Raw genomic sequence first — 18,466 nt, forward strand, 5'->3', positions numbered from 1 at the left:
TAAAGTTGATCTGTCAATTATTCATTATTGTGTTAATGAGAAAGCATTTCTTCTCTTGCTTAACTTATTTACTTGATTTATTTCAGTTGCTTGAAGAGAAAATGATGACATTTGTGAAGAACGAGCTGAAGATGTTCAAGAGGATTCTTAGTCCAGAACTCCCAGAAGGCTTTGAGAGTCAGAAGCAGGATGAGGAAGTGGTGGACGCTGAAGATGAGAAGCAGGAGAGCAGTGCCAGAGAGGGGGCTCTGAAGATCACACTGCACGTCCTGAGGAAAATGAACCAGAAGGAGCTTGCTGACACACTGGAGAAATGTAAGATCTGTCTGCCTCATGTTGAATGCTGTTTTATAACATTTAAAAGCTGTGGCTAAAGTACAGCTAAAGTAGCTGTGTAACTCAATGATATTGTAGCAGCCTTAACACAACACCTAGTGGCCTCAACAAGTAGCAGAAGGGATGTGTTGTGGTGATTAATTTAGAGAGAGAGACAGAGACAGAGAGAGAGAGAGAGAGACAACATTAATAATACCATCAATAACACCAATAATAATACAATCAGTCACACCAGTCTGTAATGCATTATGAAAACATTTACACATTTATACAGACAGTTAAGAGAATAAATGATTATAATTTCAAATGTTATAACAGTCCTACAATACTGTAGGCATTAAAACAGACGTAATATTAATATCTTCTGTGTTATTTCTAGATTCAGATGAGCTTGCTGTGATTTGCCAACGTGAACTCAAATCTAATCTAAAGAAGAAGTTTCAATGTGTATATGAGGGGATCGCTAAACAAGGAAACCCAACACTTCTCAATAAGATCTACACAGAGCTCTACATCACAGAGGGTGGAACAGGAGAGGTCAATAATGAACATGAGCTGAGACAGATTGAGACAACAACCAGGAAACAAGCAAGACCAGAGACTGCAATCAAATGTAACGACATCTTCAAACCCTTAACTGGACAAGACAAACTTATCAGAACTGTGCTGACAAAGGGAGTCGCTGGCATTGGAAAAACAGTCTCTGTGCAGAAGTTCATTCTGGACTGGGCTGAAGGAAAAGCAAATCAGGATGTTCAATTTGTATTTTCATTCCCTTTTCGGGAGCTGAATTTGATGAAAGGGGACAAACACACTTTCATTGAACTTCTTAATCACTTCTCAATGGAAACCAAACAATCAAGAATCTCCATCTACAACAAGTACAAAGTTCTGTTCATCTTTGATGGTCTGGATGAGTGTCGACTGCCCCTAGACTTCCAGAAGAACAAGATCTGTTGTGACGTCACAGAGTCAACCTCACTGGATGTTCTGCTGACAAATCTCATCAAGGGAAATCTGCTTCCCTCTGCTCTCCTCTGGATAACTACCCGACCTGCAGCAGCCAATAGGATCCCTTCAGGGTGTGTTGACCAGGTAACAGAGGTACGAGGGTTCAATGACCCACAGAAGGAGGAGTACTTCAGAAAGAGATTCAGTGATGAGGACCTGGCCAGCAGAATCCTCTCACACATAAAGACATCAAGGAGCCTCCACATCATGTGCCACATTCCAGTCTTCTGTTGGATTTCTGCAACAGTCCTCAAACACATGCTGAAACATAAGAGAGAAGAGATGCCCAAGACTCTGACTGAGATGTACACACACCTTGTGGTGTTTCATACCAAACAGAAGAATGAAAAGTATCTTGGGAAAGAAGAGACAGGTCCACACTGGAATAAAGAGAGCATTCTGTCACTGGGAAAACTGGCTTTTCAACAGCTAGTGAAGGGCAATCTGATTTTCTATGAAGAAGACCTGAAAGAGGCTGGCATTGATGTCATTGAAGCCTCAGTGTACTCAGGATTGTGCACACAGTTCTTTAAAGAGGAATGTGTTCTGTACCAGAACAAGGTGTACTGCTTCGTTCATCTGAGCATTCAGGAGTTTCTGGCTGCTGTCTATGTGTTCCTCTCATTCATCAACAACAATGAGAATCTAATGGACAAACTGCAAACAAAAGACAAGCCTGAAGTTACTGTCTACAAGAGTGCTGTGGATAAAGCCTTACAAAGTGAGACAGGAAACCTGGACCTTTTCCTCCGCTTCCTTCTGGGCCTCTCACTGGAGTCCAATCAGAAGCACTTACGAGGTCTACTGACAAAGACAAGAAGCAGCTCACAGAGCCATGAAAAAACAGTCAAGTACATCAAGGAGAAGATCAGGGAGAATCCCTCTCCAGAGAGGTGCATCAATCTGTTCCACTGTCTGAATGAACTGAATGACCATTCTCTAGTGGAGGAGATCCAAAGCTACCTGAGATCAGGAAGTCTCTCAAAACCCAACCTGTCACCTGCACAGTGGTCAGCTCTGGTCTTTGTGTTGCTGACTTCAGAAAAGGAGCTGGATGTGTTTGACCTGAAGAAATACTCCAGATCAGAGGAAGGTCTTCTGAGGCTGCTGCCAGTGGTCAAAGCCTCCAGAGCTGCTCTGTGAGTACATAAAATGACATATAAGAATTAATCATCAGGAAGAAATATTCAGTTTAGAGAATAATACGTATTATAATTTGTATATAATATTATGTTTAAAAACATATTGAATAAATGCATTGATTTTCCCATTAGTATAACAGAATGACCACACAATTCTAGGAGACAGAAGATTAATCTATATGTTGTTAGAGAGATTAAACCAAATGCATTTTCCTTTGTCCTTCTATGCTACCGGTGTTAAATTAGCAGTGTGTCTGTGAAGTCATGATGATCTCTTTGTCAGGATGTCAGGCTGTCTAGTCACAGAGGAAGGCTGTGCTTCGCTGGCCTCAGCTCTGAAGTCAAACCCCTCACACCTGAGAGAGCTGGACCTGAGCTACAATCACCCAGGAGACTCAGGAGTCAGACTGCTCTCTGCTGGACTGGAGGATCCACACTGCAGACTGGAGAAACTCAAGTATGTAGAGGGTTTATGTCTGGAGACTCTGAAGTCAGTATTCCTGTAGTTGGTCAACAAGTGATAACTGTTCACCAGATCCACATGTGTTTACCAGGCACACAAAGTCCACACCATATGTGTTTGGACAGTGAAGCTTACAGTTTTACATTTGGTGCTATGCTCCAGCATTTTAGATTTCAGATAGAATGTTTCATATTAGGTGAATATACAGAATGTCACATTTTATTTGAGGTTAATGGTGAGAGGTTAGTACAGTGAGGGAAAAAAGTATTTGATCCCCTGCTGATTTTGTATGTTTGCCCACTGACAAAGAAATGATCAGTCTATAATTTTAATGGTAGGTTTATTTGAACAGTGAGAGACAGAATAACAACAAAGAAATCCAGAAAAACGCATGTCAAAAATGTTATAAAATGATTTGCATTTTAATGATGGAAATAAGTATTTGACCCCTCTGCAAAACATGACTTAGTACTTGGTGGCAAAACCCTTGTTGGCAATCACAGAGGTCAGACTTTTCTTGTAGTTGACCACCAGGTTTGCACACATCTCAGGAGGGATTTTGTCCCACTCCTCTTTGCAGATCTTCTCCAAGTCATTAATTTTTCGAGGCTGATGTTTGGCAACTCGAACCTTCAGCTCCCTCCACAGATTTTCTATGGGATTAAGATCTGGAGACTGGCTAGGCCACTCCAGGACCTTAATGTGCTTCTTCTTGAGCCACTCCTTTGTTGCCTTGGCCGTGTGTTTTGGGTCATTGTCATGCTGGAATACCCATCCACGACCCATTTTCAATGCCCTGGCTGAGGGAAGGAGGTTCTCACCCAGGATTTGACGATACATGGCCCCGTCCATCGTCCCTTTGATGCGGTGAAGTTGTCCTGTCCCCTCAGCAGTAAAACACACCCAAAGCATAAAGCATAATGTTTCCACCTCCATGTTTGACAGTGGGGATGGTGTTCTTGGGGTCATAGGCAGCTTTCCTCCTCCAAACACGGCGAGTTGAGTTGATGCCAAAGAGCTCCATTTTGGTCTCATCTGACCACAACACTTTCACCCAGTTGTCCTCTGAATCATTCAGATGTTCATTGGCAAACTTCAGACGGGCATGTATATGTGCTTTCTTGAGCAGGGGGACCTTGCGGGCGCTGCAGGATTTCAGTCCTTCACGGCGTAGTGTGTTACCAATTGTTTTCTTAGTGACTATCGTCCCAGCTGCCTTGAGATAATTGACAAGATCCTCCCGTGTAGTTCTGGGCTGATTCCTCACCGTTCTCATGATCATTGCAACTCCATGAGGTGAGATCTTGCATGGAGCCCCAGGCCGAGGGAGATTGACAGTTCTTTTGTGTTTCTTCCATTTGCGAATAATCGCACCAACTGTTGTCACCTTCTCACCAAGCTGCTTGGCGATGGTCTTGTAGCCCATTCCAGCCTTGTGTAGGTCTACAACCTTGTCCCTGACATCCTTGGAGAGCTCTTTGGTCTTGGCCATGGTGGAGAGTTTGGAATCTGATTGATTGATTGCTTCTGTGGACAGGTGTCCTTTTTTTTTACAGGTAACAAGTTGCGGTTAGGAGCACTCCCTTTAAGAGTGTCCTCCTAATCTCAGCTCGTTACCTGTATAAAAGACACCTGGGAGCCAGAAATCTTTCTGATTGAGAGGGGGTCAAATACTTATTTCCCTCATTAAAATGCAAATCAATTTATAACATTTTTGACATGTGTTTTTCAGGATTTTTTTGTTATTGTTTCTCTCACTGTTCAAATAAACCTACCATTAAAATTATAGACTGATTATTTCTTTGTCAGTGTGCAAAAGTACAAAATCAGCAGGGGATCAAATACTTTTTTCCCCCACTGTATATGGGGCTTTGGTGACAAAATGGATGGCACTGTGATAGACTGCATCCAGTTTATTGAGTACGGTATTGGAAGCTATTTTGTAAATGACATCGCCGAAGTCGAGGATCGGTAGGATGGTCAGTTTTACGAGGGTATGATTGGCAGCATGAGTGAAGGATGCTATGTTGCGAAATAGGAAGCCAATTCTAGATTTAACTTTGGATTGGAGATGCTTATAGTGAGTCTGGAAGGAGATTTTACAGTCTTGTTGTAGCCTCTGTAACATTTCTCACTCATTATTATTCATGATCTTTCTCAATCATGGCAGTCACAGGCTTGATGTAGTAGTTGTGTTCAAAAAATATGGGACCAAATACTAAATCTGATACCTCACTGTCTGTCTTTTGACTGATACTGCTTTTAAACTGGTCTGGTCAGTCTACTCAAGTAATATTATGATAATTTATAATAATAATAATAAGTTAATTTATGAATAGATATGGCAGATTTCAGGACACTGATATATCTGAATATGTTGAAAAAATATACTGCCACTATTTTCACAACCAAAGAATAGCAGTGTGATTTTAATATGATTTTACTCTTTGCAGGCTGTCAGGTTGTCTAGTCACAGAGGAAGGCTGTGCTTCTCTGGTCTCAGTTCTCAGTTCAAACCCCTCACACCTGAGAGAGCTGGATCTGAGTAACAATGACCTGAAGGATTCAGGAGTGGAGCTGCTCTCTGCTGGACTGGAGAATCCCCACTGCAGACTGGAGACTCTGAGGTCAGTATTGCTGTAGTTGGTCAACAAGTGATAACTGTTCACCAGATCCACATGTGTTTACCAGACACACATAGTCCACACCATATGTGTTTGGACAGTGAAGCTTACAGTTTTAAATGTGGTGCTATGCACCAGCATTTTGGATTTGAGATAGAATGTTTCATATCAGGCAACAGTGCAGAATGTCACCTTTTATTTGAGGGTATTTTCATACATAGCTGTGTTACTGATAAGAAATGAAAGCAAATCATGTATGTAGTTCTCCCATTTGAAGAAGTCTTAATTATTTGGACAAATTCACTTATATTGTATTAAAGTAGTCATAAGTTTAGTATTTTGTCCCATGTTCCATGCCTGCAGTGATTACATCAAGCTTGTGATTCTACTAACTTGTTGAATTCATTTGCAGTTTGTCTTGGTTGTGTTTTGGATGATGTTTTTCCTAATAGAAACTGAATGGTGAATAATGTCCTGTCATTTTGGAGTCACTTCACTTGTATTGTCAGTAAGAATAGAAGATGTTTCTGAACACTTCTACATTCATGTGGATGCTACCATGATTATGAATAATCATGAAATGATGAATGAGAAAGTTATAGAGGCACAAGGATCAGAAAAAAACCTTCTGTTATTGGTTCTTAAACATTTTTTTTACCCCTTTTATGGTATCCAAAACTTGTCTCATCGCTGAAACTCCTGTACGGACTCGAGAGAGGCAAAGGTCAAGAGCCGTGTGTCCTCCAAAATACAACCCAGCCAAGCCACACTGCTTCTTGATGCAATGCCCACTTAACCCAGAAGCCAGCTGCACCAATGTGTCGGAGGAAACCTCATTCACCTGGCAACCGTGTCAGCATGGACTGCACCCGGCCCGCCACAGAAACCTCTAGAGCACAATGGGACAGGGACATCCCTGCTGGCCCCTTATCCAGGACAATGCTGGGCCAATTGTGCGCCGCCCCATGGGTCTCCCGGTCGCGGCCTCCTGCGACAGATTCTGGACTCAAACCCAGAATCTGTAGTGGCACAGCTAGCACTGTGATGCAGTGCCTTAGACCACTGCGCCACTCGAGAGGCCCGAATAACAAAGTTATAGAGGAACAAAGATCAGATAAAATGCTAACCTCCTCTGTTATTGGTAATGGTGAGAGGTTAGCATGTTTTGTTGTAGCCTCTGTTATTGGTAATGGTGAGAGGTTAGCATGTTTTGTTGTATCCTCTGTTATTGGTAATGGTGAGAGGTTAGCATGTTTTGTTGTATCCTCTGTTATTGGTAATGGTGAGAGGTTAGCATGTTTTGTTGTATCCTCTGTTATTGGTAATGGTGAGAGGTTAGCATGTTTTGTTGTATCCTCTGTTATTGGTAATGGTGAGAGGTTAACAAGTTTTGTTGTAGCCTCTGTTATTGGTAATGGTGAGAGGTTAGCATGTTTTGATGTAGACTCTGTTATTGGTAATGGTGAGAGGTTAGCATGTTTTGTTGTAGCCTCTGTTATTGGTAATGGTGAGAGGTTAGCATATTTTGTTGTAGCCTCTGTTATTGGTAATGGTGAGAGGTTAGCATGTTTTGTTGTAGCCTCTGTTATTGATAATGGTGAGAGGTTAGCATGTTCTGTTGTAGCCTCTGTTATTGATAATGGTGAGAGGTTAGCATTTTTTGATGTATCCTCTGTTATTGGTAATGGTGAGAGGTTAGCATATTTTGTTGTAGCCTCTGTTATTGGTAATGGTGAGAGGTTAGCATGTTTTGTTGTAGCCTCTGTTATTGGTAATGGTGAGAGGTTAGCATGTTTTGTTGTAGCCTCTGTTATTGGTAATGGTGAGAGGTTAGTATGTTTTGTTGTAGCCTCTGTTATTGGTCATGCTGAGAGGTTAGCATGTTTTGTTGTAGTCTCTGTTATTGGTAATGGTGAGAGGTTAGCATGTTTTGTTGTAGCCTCTGTTATTGGTAATGGTGAGAGGTTAGCATGTTTTGTTGTAGCCTCTGTTATTGGTAATGGTGTAAGGTTAGCATGTTTTGTTGTTGCCTCTGTTATTGGTAATGGTGAGAGGTTAGCATGTTCTGTTGTAGCCTCTGTTATTGGTAATGGTGAAAGATTAGCATGTTCTGTTGTAGCCTCTGTTATTGGTAATGGTGAGAGGTTAGCATGTTCTGTTGTAGCCTCTGGTTTTGGTAATGGTGAGAGGTTAGCATGTTTTGTTGTATCCTCTGTTATTGGTAATGGTGAGAGGTTAGCATGTTTTGTTGTATCCTCTGTTATTGGTAATGGTGAGAGGTTAGCATGTTTTGTTGTAGCCTCTGTAACTTTCTCATCATTATTATTCATGATTCATTCATGATTTGTATTAATCATGTTATCATCAGAATTAATTTTGTAGTGTTTAGAAACATGTTATCTACTCACTTAGACATAAAATTACTCCAGTATTCATCCAATATTCAGTTACTATTGGGCAAAACATAACCCAAAACAAACAGCAAATGCAACCAATGAGTGTACAACAAAGTACTCTACTTTTGACTATTTTAATACTGAATTGGTCTGAATACTTATGACTTCTTCAAATAGGGGGTCTGGATAAATAAAGTGCTATTATTTTTCTAAATGGTGAAACAGATATGTATGAAAATATCCTCAAATAAAATGGTGACATTATATACTGTCACCTCATATGAAACATTTGATCTGAAATCCAAAATGTTGGAGTTTAGAGCCACATTTAAAATGTTATCTTCACTGTCAAAATAGATATGGTGTGGACTGTATACTCAATACAATCTAAATCTGATACCTCACTGTCTGTCTTTTGACTGATACTGCATTTAAACTGGTCTGGTCAGTCTACTCAAATATTTGTACTATACATGTTTCTATCTACAAGCAATACTTTGATAATTTGTCATTTCTAATAATGATACATTAATGTATTTATGAATAGATATGGAAGGTTTCATGACTGATATATCTGAATATGTTGAGAAAATATACTGCCACTATTTTCAACACCAAAGAACAGCAGTGTGGTTTTAATATGATTTTACTCTTTGCAGGCTGTCAGGCTGTCTAGTCACAGAGGAAGGCTGTGCTTCTCTGGTCTCAGCTCTGAGGTCAAACCCCTCACACCTGAGAGAGCTGGACCTGAGCTACAATCACCCAGGAGACTCAGGAGTCAGACTGCTCTCTGCTGGACTGGAGGATCCACACTGTAAACTGGAGACTCTGAGGTCAGTATTCCTGTAGTTGGTCAACAAGTGATAACTGTTCACCAGATCCACATGTGTTTACCCGGCACACATAGTCCACACCATATGTGTTTGGACAGTGAAGCTTACAGTTTTAAAGTTGGTGCTATGCTCCAACATTTAGGATTTGAGATAAGAGTGCTAGGCAGGTATCCTAGTGGTTAGAGCGTTGGACTAGTAACCGTAAGGTTGCTGGATCGAATCCCCGAGCTGACGATGTAAACATCTGTTGTTCTTCCCTTGACCAAGGCAGTTAACCCACTGTTCCTAGTCTGTCGTTGAAAATAAGAATTTGTCCTTAACTGACTTGCCTAGTTAAATAAAGGTAAAAGATAAATATTAGGTGACTGTACAGAATGTCACCTTTTATTTGAGTGTATTTTCATATTTATCTGTGTTACCATTTAGAAATGAAAGCACTTTATGTATCTAGTTCTCCCATTTGAAGAAGTCTTACATATTTGGACATATTCACTGATATTGTATTAAAGTAGTCATAAGTTTAGTATAGGTCCCATATTCCATGTCTGCAGTGATTACATCAAGCTTGTGATTCTACAAATCACAACCAAAACAAACTGCCAATGCAACCAATGAGTTTACAACCTTGAGTAGAGTCACAGGCTTGATGTTGTCATTGCGTTCAAGGAATATCAGACCAAATACTAAACTTTTGACTACTTTAATACACTATAAGTCTGGACCCATACAAATCAGCCGGGCGAGACAATCTGGACCCTCTCTTTCTAATATTATCTGCCGAAATTGTTGCAACCCGTATTAGTAGCCTGTTAAACCTCTCTTTCGTATTGTCTGAGATCCCCAAAGATTGGAAAGCTGAAACGGTCACCCCCCTCTTCAAAGGGGGGGACACTCTAGACCCGAACTGCTACAGACCTATATCTATTCTACCCTGTCTTTCTAAGGTCTTTGAAAGTCAAGTTAACAAACAGATTACCGACCATTTTGAATCCCACCGTACCTTCTCCGCTATGCAATCTGGTTTCCGAGCTGGTCATGGGTACACCTCAGCCACGCTCAAGGTCCTAAATGACATCATAACCGCCATCGAACAGAGACATTACTGTGCAGCCGTATTCATCGACCTGGCAAAGGCTTTCGACTCTGTCAATCACCACATTCTTATTGGCTGACTCGACAGCCTTGGTTTCTCAAATGACTGCCTCGCCTGGTTCACCAACTAGTTCTCTGATAGAGTTCAGTGTGTCAAATCGGAGGGCCTGTTTTCCGGACCTCTGGCAGTCTCTATGGCTGTGCCAAAGGGTTCAATTCTCGGGCTGACTCTTTTCTCTGTATACATCAATGATGTTGCTCTTGCTGCTGGTGAGTCTCTGATCCACCTCTACGCAGACGACACCATTCTGTGTACTTCTGGAACTTCTTTGGACACTGCGTTAACAACCCTCCAGACGAGCTTCAATGCCATACAACTCTCCTTCCGTGGCCTCCAACTGCTCTTAAACGCAAGTAAAATTAAATGAATGCTCTTCAACCGATCGCTGCCCGCACCTGCCTGCCCGTCCAGCATCACTACTCTGGACGGCTCTGACTTAGAATACGTGGACAACTACAAATACCTAGGTGTCTGGTTAGACTGTAAACTCTCCTTCCAGACTCACATTAAGCATCTCCAATCCAAAAGTAAATCTAGAATCGGATTCCTATATCGCAACATAGCATCCTTCACTCATGCTGCCAAACATACCCTCGTAAAACTGACCATCCTACCAATCCTCGACTTCGGCGATGTCATTTACAAAATAGCTTCCAATACCCTACTCAACAAGCTGGATGCAGTCTATCACAGTGCCATCCGTTTTGTCACCAAAGCCCCATATACTACCCACCACTGCGACCTGTACGCTCTCGTTGGCTGGCCCTCGCTTCATACTCGTCGCCAAACCCACTGGCTCCAGGTCATCTACAAGTCTCTGCTAGGTAAAACACCGCCTGGTCTCAGCTCACTGGTCACCATAGCAGCACCCACATGTAGCACGTGCTCCAGCAGGTATATCTCACTGGTCACCCCCAAAGCCAATTCCTCCTTTGGTCATCTTTCCTTCCAGTTCTCTGCTGCCAATGACTGGAACAAACTGCAAAAATCTCTGATGCTGGAGACTCATATCTCCCTCACTAGCTTTAAGCACCAGCTGTCAGAGCAGCACACAGATCACTGCACCTGTACATAGCCCATCTGTAAACAGCCCATCAAATCTACCTACCTCATCCCCATACTGTATTTATTTATTTATCTTGCTCCTTTGCACCCCAGTATTCAGTGTTTAATTGCTATATTGTAATTACTTCGCCACCATGGCCTATTTATTGCCTTAACTTACCTCATTTGCACTCACTGTATATAGACATTATGTTTTCTTTTGTTCTACTGTATTATTGACTGTATGTTTTGTTTATTCCATGTGTAACTCTGTGTTGTTGTATGTGTCAAATTGCTATGCTTTATCTTGGCCAGGTCGTAGTTGAAAATGAGAACTTGTTCTCAACTAGCCTACCTGGTTAAATAAAGGTGAAATAAAGGTGAAATAAATAAATAAAAATAAGTGAATTGGTCAGAAAACATATGACTTCTTCAAATAGAGGGACTAGATCCATAAAGTGCTTTCATTTCTAAACGGTGAAACAGATATGTATTAAAATAACCTCAAATAAAAGGTGACATTATATACTGTCACCTCATATGAAACATTTGATCTGAAATCCAAAATATTGGAGTATAGAGCCACATTTAAAATGTTATCTTCACTGTCAAAATAGATATGGTGTGGACTGTATACTCAATACAATCTAAATCTGATACCTCACTGTCTGTCTTCTGACTGATACTGCTTTTAAACTGGTCTGGTCAGTGCTCAAATATTTGTACTATACATTTTCTCTCTACAAGTAATATTATGATCATTTATAATAATGAAACATCCATTTATGAATATATATGGCAGGTTTCAGGACACTGATATATCTGAATATGTTGAAAAAATATACTGCCACTATTTTCACCACCAAAGAATAGCAGTGTGATTTTAGTATGATTTGACTCTTTGCAGGCTGTCAGGCTGTCTAGTCACAGAGGAAGGCTGTGCTTCTCTGGTCTCAGCTCTGAGGTCAAACCCAACACATTATTTGTAAACGGGTAACAGCGTAAACAGAGAAAGCTAAACGTATCATTTTAATACAACCTGTCTGTTATTGTATTTCTTCTGTGTTGGCAGACTCACTGGCTGTAAACTCAGAAACACATCCTGTAAAGTGTTGGCCTCAGTTCTCAGTTCAAACCCCTCACACATGAGAGAGCTGGACCTGAGTAACAATGACCTGAAGGATTCAGGAGTGGAGCTGCTCTCTGCTGGGCTGGGGAATCCCCACTGTAAACTGGAGACTCTGAGGTCAGTATTCCTGTAGTTGGTCAACAAGTGATAACTGTTCACCAGATCCACATGTGTTTACCAGACACACATAGTCCACACCATATGTGTTTGGACAGTGAAGCTTACAGTTTTCAAGTTGATTCTATACTCCAGCAATTTAGATCTGAGATAAAACATTTTATATTAGGTGACAGTACAGAATGTCACCTTTTATTTGAGGTTAATGGTGAGAGGTTAGCATGTTTTGTTGTAGCCTCTGTTATTGGTAATGGTGAGAGGTTAGCATGTTTTGTTGTATCCTCTGTTATTTGTAATGGTGAGAGGTTAGCATGTTTTGTTGTAGCCTCTGTTATTGGTAATGGTGAGAGATTAGCATGTTTTGTTGTAGCCTCTGATATTGGTAATGGTGAGAGGTTAGCATGTTTTGTTGTAGCCTCTGTTATTGGTAATGGTGAGAGGTTAGTATGTTTTGTTGTAGCCTCTGTAACTCTCTCACTCATTATTTTTCATTATTTTTCATGATCTTTCTCAATCATGGCAGTCACAGGCTTGATGTTGCCATTGCAGTCAAAGAATATGGGACCAAATACTAAACTTTTGACTACTTTAATACACTATAAGTGAATTGGTCTGAATACTTATGACTTCTTCAAAAAAGGGGACTAGATACATAAAGTGCTTTCATTTCTAAATGGTGAAACAGATATGTATGAAAATACCCTCAAATAAAATGTTACATTATATACTGTCACCTCATATGAAACATTTGATCTGAAATCCAAAATGTTGGAGTTTAGAGCCACATTTAAAATGTTATCTTCACTGTCAAAATAGATATGGTGTGGACTGTATACTCAATACAATCTAAATCTGATAAATCTATCTTCACAATAAATCTAAATCTAAATTCACAATAAAACAAAAAAAAATGTTAATAGAATTAAATAGGTGTTTCAGATAGTTAAATGGGATGGAATGTCTATTGAAATTGATATATAGTCTGTCTTTTGACTGATACTGCTTTTAAACTGGTCTGGTCAGTCTACTCAAATATTCATACTATACATGTTTTTATCTGCAGGCAAAACGTTGATAATTTGTCATTTCTAATAATGAAACATCCATTTACGAATAGATATGGAAGGTTTCAGGACACTGATGTATCTGAAAATGTAGAAACAAATATACTGCCACTATTTTCACCACCAAAGAATAGCAGTTTGATTTTAATATGATTTGACTCTTTGCAGGCTGTCAGGCTGTGGAGTCACAGAGGAAGGCTGTGCTTCTCTGGTCTCAGCTCTGAGGTCAAACCCCTCACACCTGCGAGAGCTGGACCTGAGCTACAATCACCCAGGAGACTCAGGAGTCAGACTGCTCTCTGCTGGACTGGAGGATCCACACTGCAGACTGGAGAAACTCAAGTATGTAGAGGGTTTATGTCAATGTTCATTCCAAAATGGCAGTCAGACGTCCTTTACCCTCCTCTTGTCGTGTCCCGTGTATATATATATATATATATATAGTTACATATTTTCTTCGCATATCTTTTTATATATTTTTTTCTAAAAACTCAATGTCAAAACACTCTGCAACCAATTAAAGAAAATATATAAAATATATATATTATTTACCTCAACTCTGAAATCCACAACAGAAGCCAGAGGTTAGCCAGAGGTTGGCCAGTTTACGTTGGAGTTGGCGGTCATCAGCTATCCCTTAGCTCGAAAAGCTATCGCCAGTTTTGTACAGCGCGACTCAGACCAGAGCATACCGAACTACAAAAATCTCTGAAACTGGAAACACTTATCTCCCTCACTAGCTTTAAGCACCATCTGTCAGAGCAGCTCACAGATCACTGCACCTGTACATAGCCAATCTATAATTTAGCCCAAACAACTACCTCTTCCCCTACTGTATTTATTTATTTTGTTCAATGTTCATATCAGACATGTTTGACTTATCAGGATAGTTAAGACAAACATTCTTTCCACCACATGGACAAAGTTATATGCTGACTGTGTGTGTCCAGTGTGTCCAGTGTGTCCAGTGTGTGTCCAGTGTGTGTTTGTGTGTGTCCAATGTGTGTTTGTGTGTGTCCAGTGTGTGTTTGTGTGTGTCCAGTGTGTGTGTGTGTGTTCAGTGTGTGTGTCCAGTGTGTTTGTGTGTGTGTCCAGTGTGTGTGTCCAGTGTGTTTGTGTGTGTGTCCAGTGTGTGTGGGTGTCTAGTGTGTGTCCTGTGTGTGTCCAGTGTCCACACACACACACACACACACACAGGAAACACTTGCTGTACACACTGGACACACACACACACTTGAGACACACACACTAGACACACACACACTGGACATACACTGGACACACACACATACTGGAGACACTTACTGGACACACACACACTGGACACACACACACTGGACACACACACACACAGTGGACACACACACACAGGACACACACACACACACACACGCAAACACACTGGACACACACACACAAACACACACACACACTGGACACACACACACAAACACGCTGGACACACACACACACACTGGACACACACACACACACTGGACACACACACACACACACACACTGGACACACACACACACACTGGACACACACGCACACAGTGGACACACACACACACACACACACACACACAACCATTCTTACCAACGCTTAAAGTGTGAATGTGTGTGTGTGTGTGTGTGTGTGTGTGTGTGTGTGTGTGTGTGTGTGTGTGGTGTGTGTGTGTGTGTGTGTGTGTGTGTGTGTGTGTGAGTTCAGGTGTATCCCTCAATGACTGTCTGTTCTTCTGCTTACCGCTACAGTGTGGAACATGGTGGAGAGAACAGAATGAAACCTGGACTTAGAAAATGTGAGTGTTGACTGCTGTGAAGAATATGACTAAGAATAAGTCTTAATTCAAGTTAAGTCAAAGACCACCATCATTACTGACTTGGTCATATTAAATATCATCTGTAGTTCTACAGAAGCACAAATCAGGGACACCAACGTTTACAAAGAGTTGATATGACAATGTGTGTGTGTGTGTGTGTGTGTGTGTGTGTGTGTGTTCACTGTTTGTGTGTGTGTGTGTGGTGTGTTTGTCTTACATAAGAAATGTGTGTTTGTGTTCATGTATGCATACAGGTGTGTGTGTGTGTGTGTGTGTCTGTGTGTGTGTGTGTGTGTGTGTGTGTGTGTGTGTGTGTGTGTGTGTGTGTGTGTGTGTGTGTGTGTGTGTGTGTGTGTGTGTGTGTGTGAATAAGTGTGTTTTATATTACCATACAGTATAACATATGATCATTCAACAAGTCTCAAGTTACCTTAACTTCTCCTTTTGATACCTAGAAACATCTACATTAAATGAATTAGTGAAAAGTGAGTTAATATTCTAATGTGAATGATGATGATTTCTAATATTGTGTCTGGTTTCATCCATCAGATGTCTGTGATCTCACACTGGACCTAAACACAGTAGACAGACACCTCTCTCTGTCTGAGGAGAACAGAAAGGTGACATGTAGGGGAGAGGAGCAGCCGTATCCTGATCACCCAGAGAGATTTGACTACTGTAGACAGGTGCTGTGTAGAGAGAGTCTGACTGGGCGCTGTTACTGGGAGGTAGAGTGGAGTGGGAGATGGGCTGGTATAGGAGTGACATATAAAGGAATCAACAGGAGAGGATGGGGTGATGACTGTTGGCTTGGACACAATGACAAGTCCTGGAGTCTGTCCTGCTCTGACAACAGTTACATTGCCTGGCACAATAATAATCCCACTACCATAGACGTCCCCTCCTCCAGCTCCCACAGAGTAGGAGTGTATCTGGACTGGTCAGCCGGCACTCTGTCCTTCTATAGAGCCTCCTCTGACACACTGACCCACCTGATCACATTCACCTCCGCATTCATTGAGCCCCTCTATCCAGGGTTTTGGGTTGATTACGACTCCTCAGTGTCCCTGTAAATAATAACCTGACACACACACACACACACACACACACACACACACACACACTGGACACACACACACACACACTGGACAAACACACTTTCACATACACACAGGACAAACACACTTGACACACACACCAGACACAGACACACACTGGACACTCACTGTACACACACAGGACAAACACACTTGACACACACACCAGACACACACACACACAGGGCACACACACAGGACACACACACAGGACACACACACGCATACTCGTCTCCCTATATTTGTGAGGACCTTGACACAGGACCTTCAAATGAGGACCATCAAACAGACATTCCAGCACTATATATTTTACTGTTTGTGTTTGTACCACAGGAGGTTGGTGGGACCTTATTTGGGGAGGACAGGCTTGTAATGGCTGGAGTGGAATAAGTGGAATGGTATTAAACACGTGGTTTCCATGTGTTCCATTTCATTCACTCTGTTCCAGACATTATTATGAGCCGTCCTCCCCTCAGCAGCCTCCTCTGGTATGTACTTTCCTGTTTTAGATGTATACTCTGTTTAAACATTTAAACTCTTACAATAACACTGTTAAAATACCAATGTGAACATTTCTTGTCTTTTATGTTGGAAAAATAAATTGTACAGTTATATGTGGACATACGCTCCATAGTTGTACAAGTATACATGGATATATTGTACTTTTCATAATAAAACATACATGAAACAAGAAAAAGCATGTTAATTGTGGAAACAATTTTGTTATTGATTTTACATTGCTTCTCCCTGTCTCATGTTGACGTTTGTCATGAATCTTGACCTGGAGGCAGAACTGTGGGATTTCCTCTAGATATGTCAGCTGCAAAGTCAGAATTGGCTGTGGAAAATAATGTTGTTTTATGGTCTTAATTTAAGGGAAGGATTAGCAGTGTGGTTGAGGTTAGGATTAAAATCGGATTGTATTACTTTGTACCTGTTCCAAATAGGGGATACTTTGCTGAACTGCCTCCAGGGCAAGATTCATGACAATAAATGCCAACCTGCCTCCAGGTCAAGATTCATGACAATAAATGCCAACCTGCCTCCCAGTCGTCCCCTCCTTATCTTTACAAGGCTGCAGAACATGCAAGCTAGTGATGTGGGGGTTCTCTCATAACCCTCAGTCCCCAGGTGGGTAGATGGCAGGTTGAATAAAGAGAAGCTAGTGATGTGGGGGTTCTCTCATAACCCTCAGTCCCCAGGTGGGTAGATGGCAGGTTGAATATGGAGAAGCTAGTGATGTGGGGGTTCTCTCATAACCCTCAGTCCCCAGGTGGGTAGATGGCAGGTTGAATAAAGAGAAGCTAGTGATGTGGGGGTTCTCTCATAACCCTCAGTCCCCAGGTGGGTAGATGGCAGGTTGAATAAAGAGAAGCTAGTGATGTGGGGGTTCTCTCATAACCCTCAGTCCCCAGGTGGGTAGATGGCAGGTTGAATAAATAGAAAACAATAGGCTACATAAAACAATCCATAAATGTATAATTATTATGTAATTTACACAAAACATTAAGGACACCTTTCTTTTCATGACAAACTGACCAGGCGTACCTCAATATTAGGAAGGTATCCTTAATATTTTGTCCACTCAGTGGCTCTGACCCTTTACGTAACAGTCAATCCTCTTTTCCAGGAAACCTTCTTTAAATTTCCCCAAATGCTTCAACACTGATGCTCTCTCACAGATTCTCCAGGGCCTCTTGGGTTGAGGAGTCATTCTCTTCTAACCTGATCACAGCTGCTCCAGGGCCTCTTGGGTTGAGGAGTCATTCTCGTCTAACCTGATCACAAACAAAGACAAGATTCAAACAAATAAACATGATAATGCAACATAATAGGGGAGGGGGGGGTATAGGGAAGGTAGGGGAGAGGAGGGGGTATAGGGAAGGTAGGGGAGAGGAGGGGGTATAGGGAAGGTGATATAGGATCAGGTCCCCCCCTTTCCATGTAATCTGATTCATTATGATCTAGGATCAGATCCACCCTCTCCATGTAATCTGATTCATTATGATATAGGATCAGGTCCCCCCTCTCCATGTAATCTGATTCATTATCATCTAGGATCAGGTCCCCCCTCTCCATGTAATCTGATTCATTATGATCTAGGATCAGGTCCCCCCTCTCCATGTAATCTGATTCATTATGATATAGGATCAGGTCCCCCCCCTCTCCATGTAATCTGATTCATTATGATCTAGGGTCAGGTCCCTCCTCTCCATGTAATCTGATTCATT

At 41.5% G+C, this 18,466-nt stretch overlaps 3 protein-coding genes across 3 annotated transcripts; all 3 read left to right on the forward strand.

Moving 5' to 3' along the window:
* The first annotated feature begins 13 nt into the window (after positions 1-13).
* On the forward strand, positions 14-3,330 carry LOC145866951 (NLR family CARD domain-containing protein 3-like). Its single transcript, XM_082971012.1, has 3 exons — positions 14-315; positions 716-2,486; positions 2,773-3,330. Exons 1-3 carry the CDS (start codon positions 36-38, stop codon positions 2,993-2,995), a joined length of 2,274 nt encoding a protein of 757 aa, XP_082827138.1. The 5' UTR covers positions 14-35; the 3' UTR covers positions 2,996-3,330.
* A 2,078-nt stretch (positions 3,331-5,408) lies between these two features.
* Positions 5,409-12,243, forward strand: LOC145866953 (uncharacterized). The gene is made up of 2 exons (XM_082971013.1): positions 5,409-8,805; positions 12,075-12,243. The coding sequence occupies exon 1, from the start codon at positions 6,393-6,395 to the stop codon at positions 7,917-7,919; it is 1,527 nt and encodes a 508-aa protein (XP_082827139.1). The 5' UTR covers positions 5,409-6,392; the 3' UTR covers positions 7,920-8,805; positions 12,075-12,243.
* A 1,099-nt stretch (positions 12,244-13,342) lies between these two features.
* Positions 13,343-16,935, forward strand: LOC145866918 (stonustoxin subunit beta-like). The gene is made up of 4 exons (XM_082970991.1): positions 13,343-13,374; positions 13,481-13,654; positions 15,071-15,117; positions 15,688-16,935. The coding sequence occupies exons 1-4, from the start codon at positions 13,343-13,345 to the stop codon at positions 16,209-16,211; spliced, it is 777 nt and encodes a 258-aa protein (XP_082827117.1). The 3' UTR covers positions 16,212-16,935.
* Positions 16,936-18,466: the final 1,531 nt, after the last annotated feature.

Source organism: Salmo salar, unplaced genomic scaffold, assembly GCF_965601325.2.
Source record: "Salmo salar unplaced genomic scaffold, fSalSal1 ptg000136l, whole genome shotgun sequence".
Taxonomy (NCBI): Eukaryota; Metazoa; Chordata; class Actinopteri; order Salmoniformes; family Salmonidae; genus Salmo; species Salmo salar.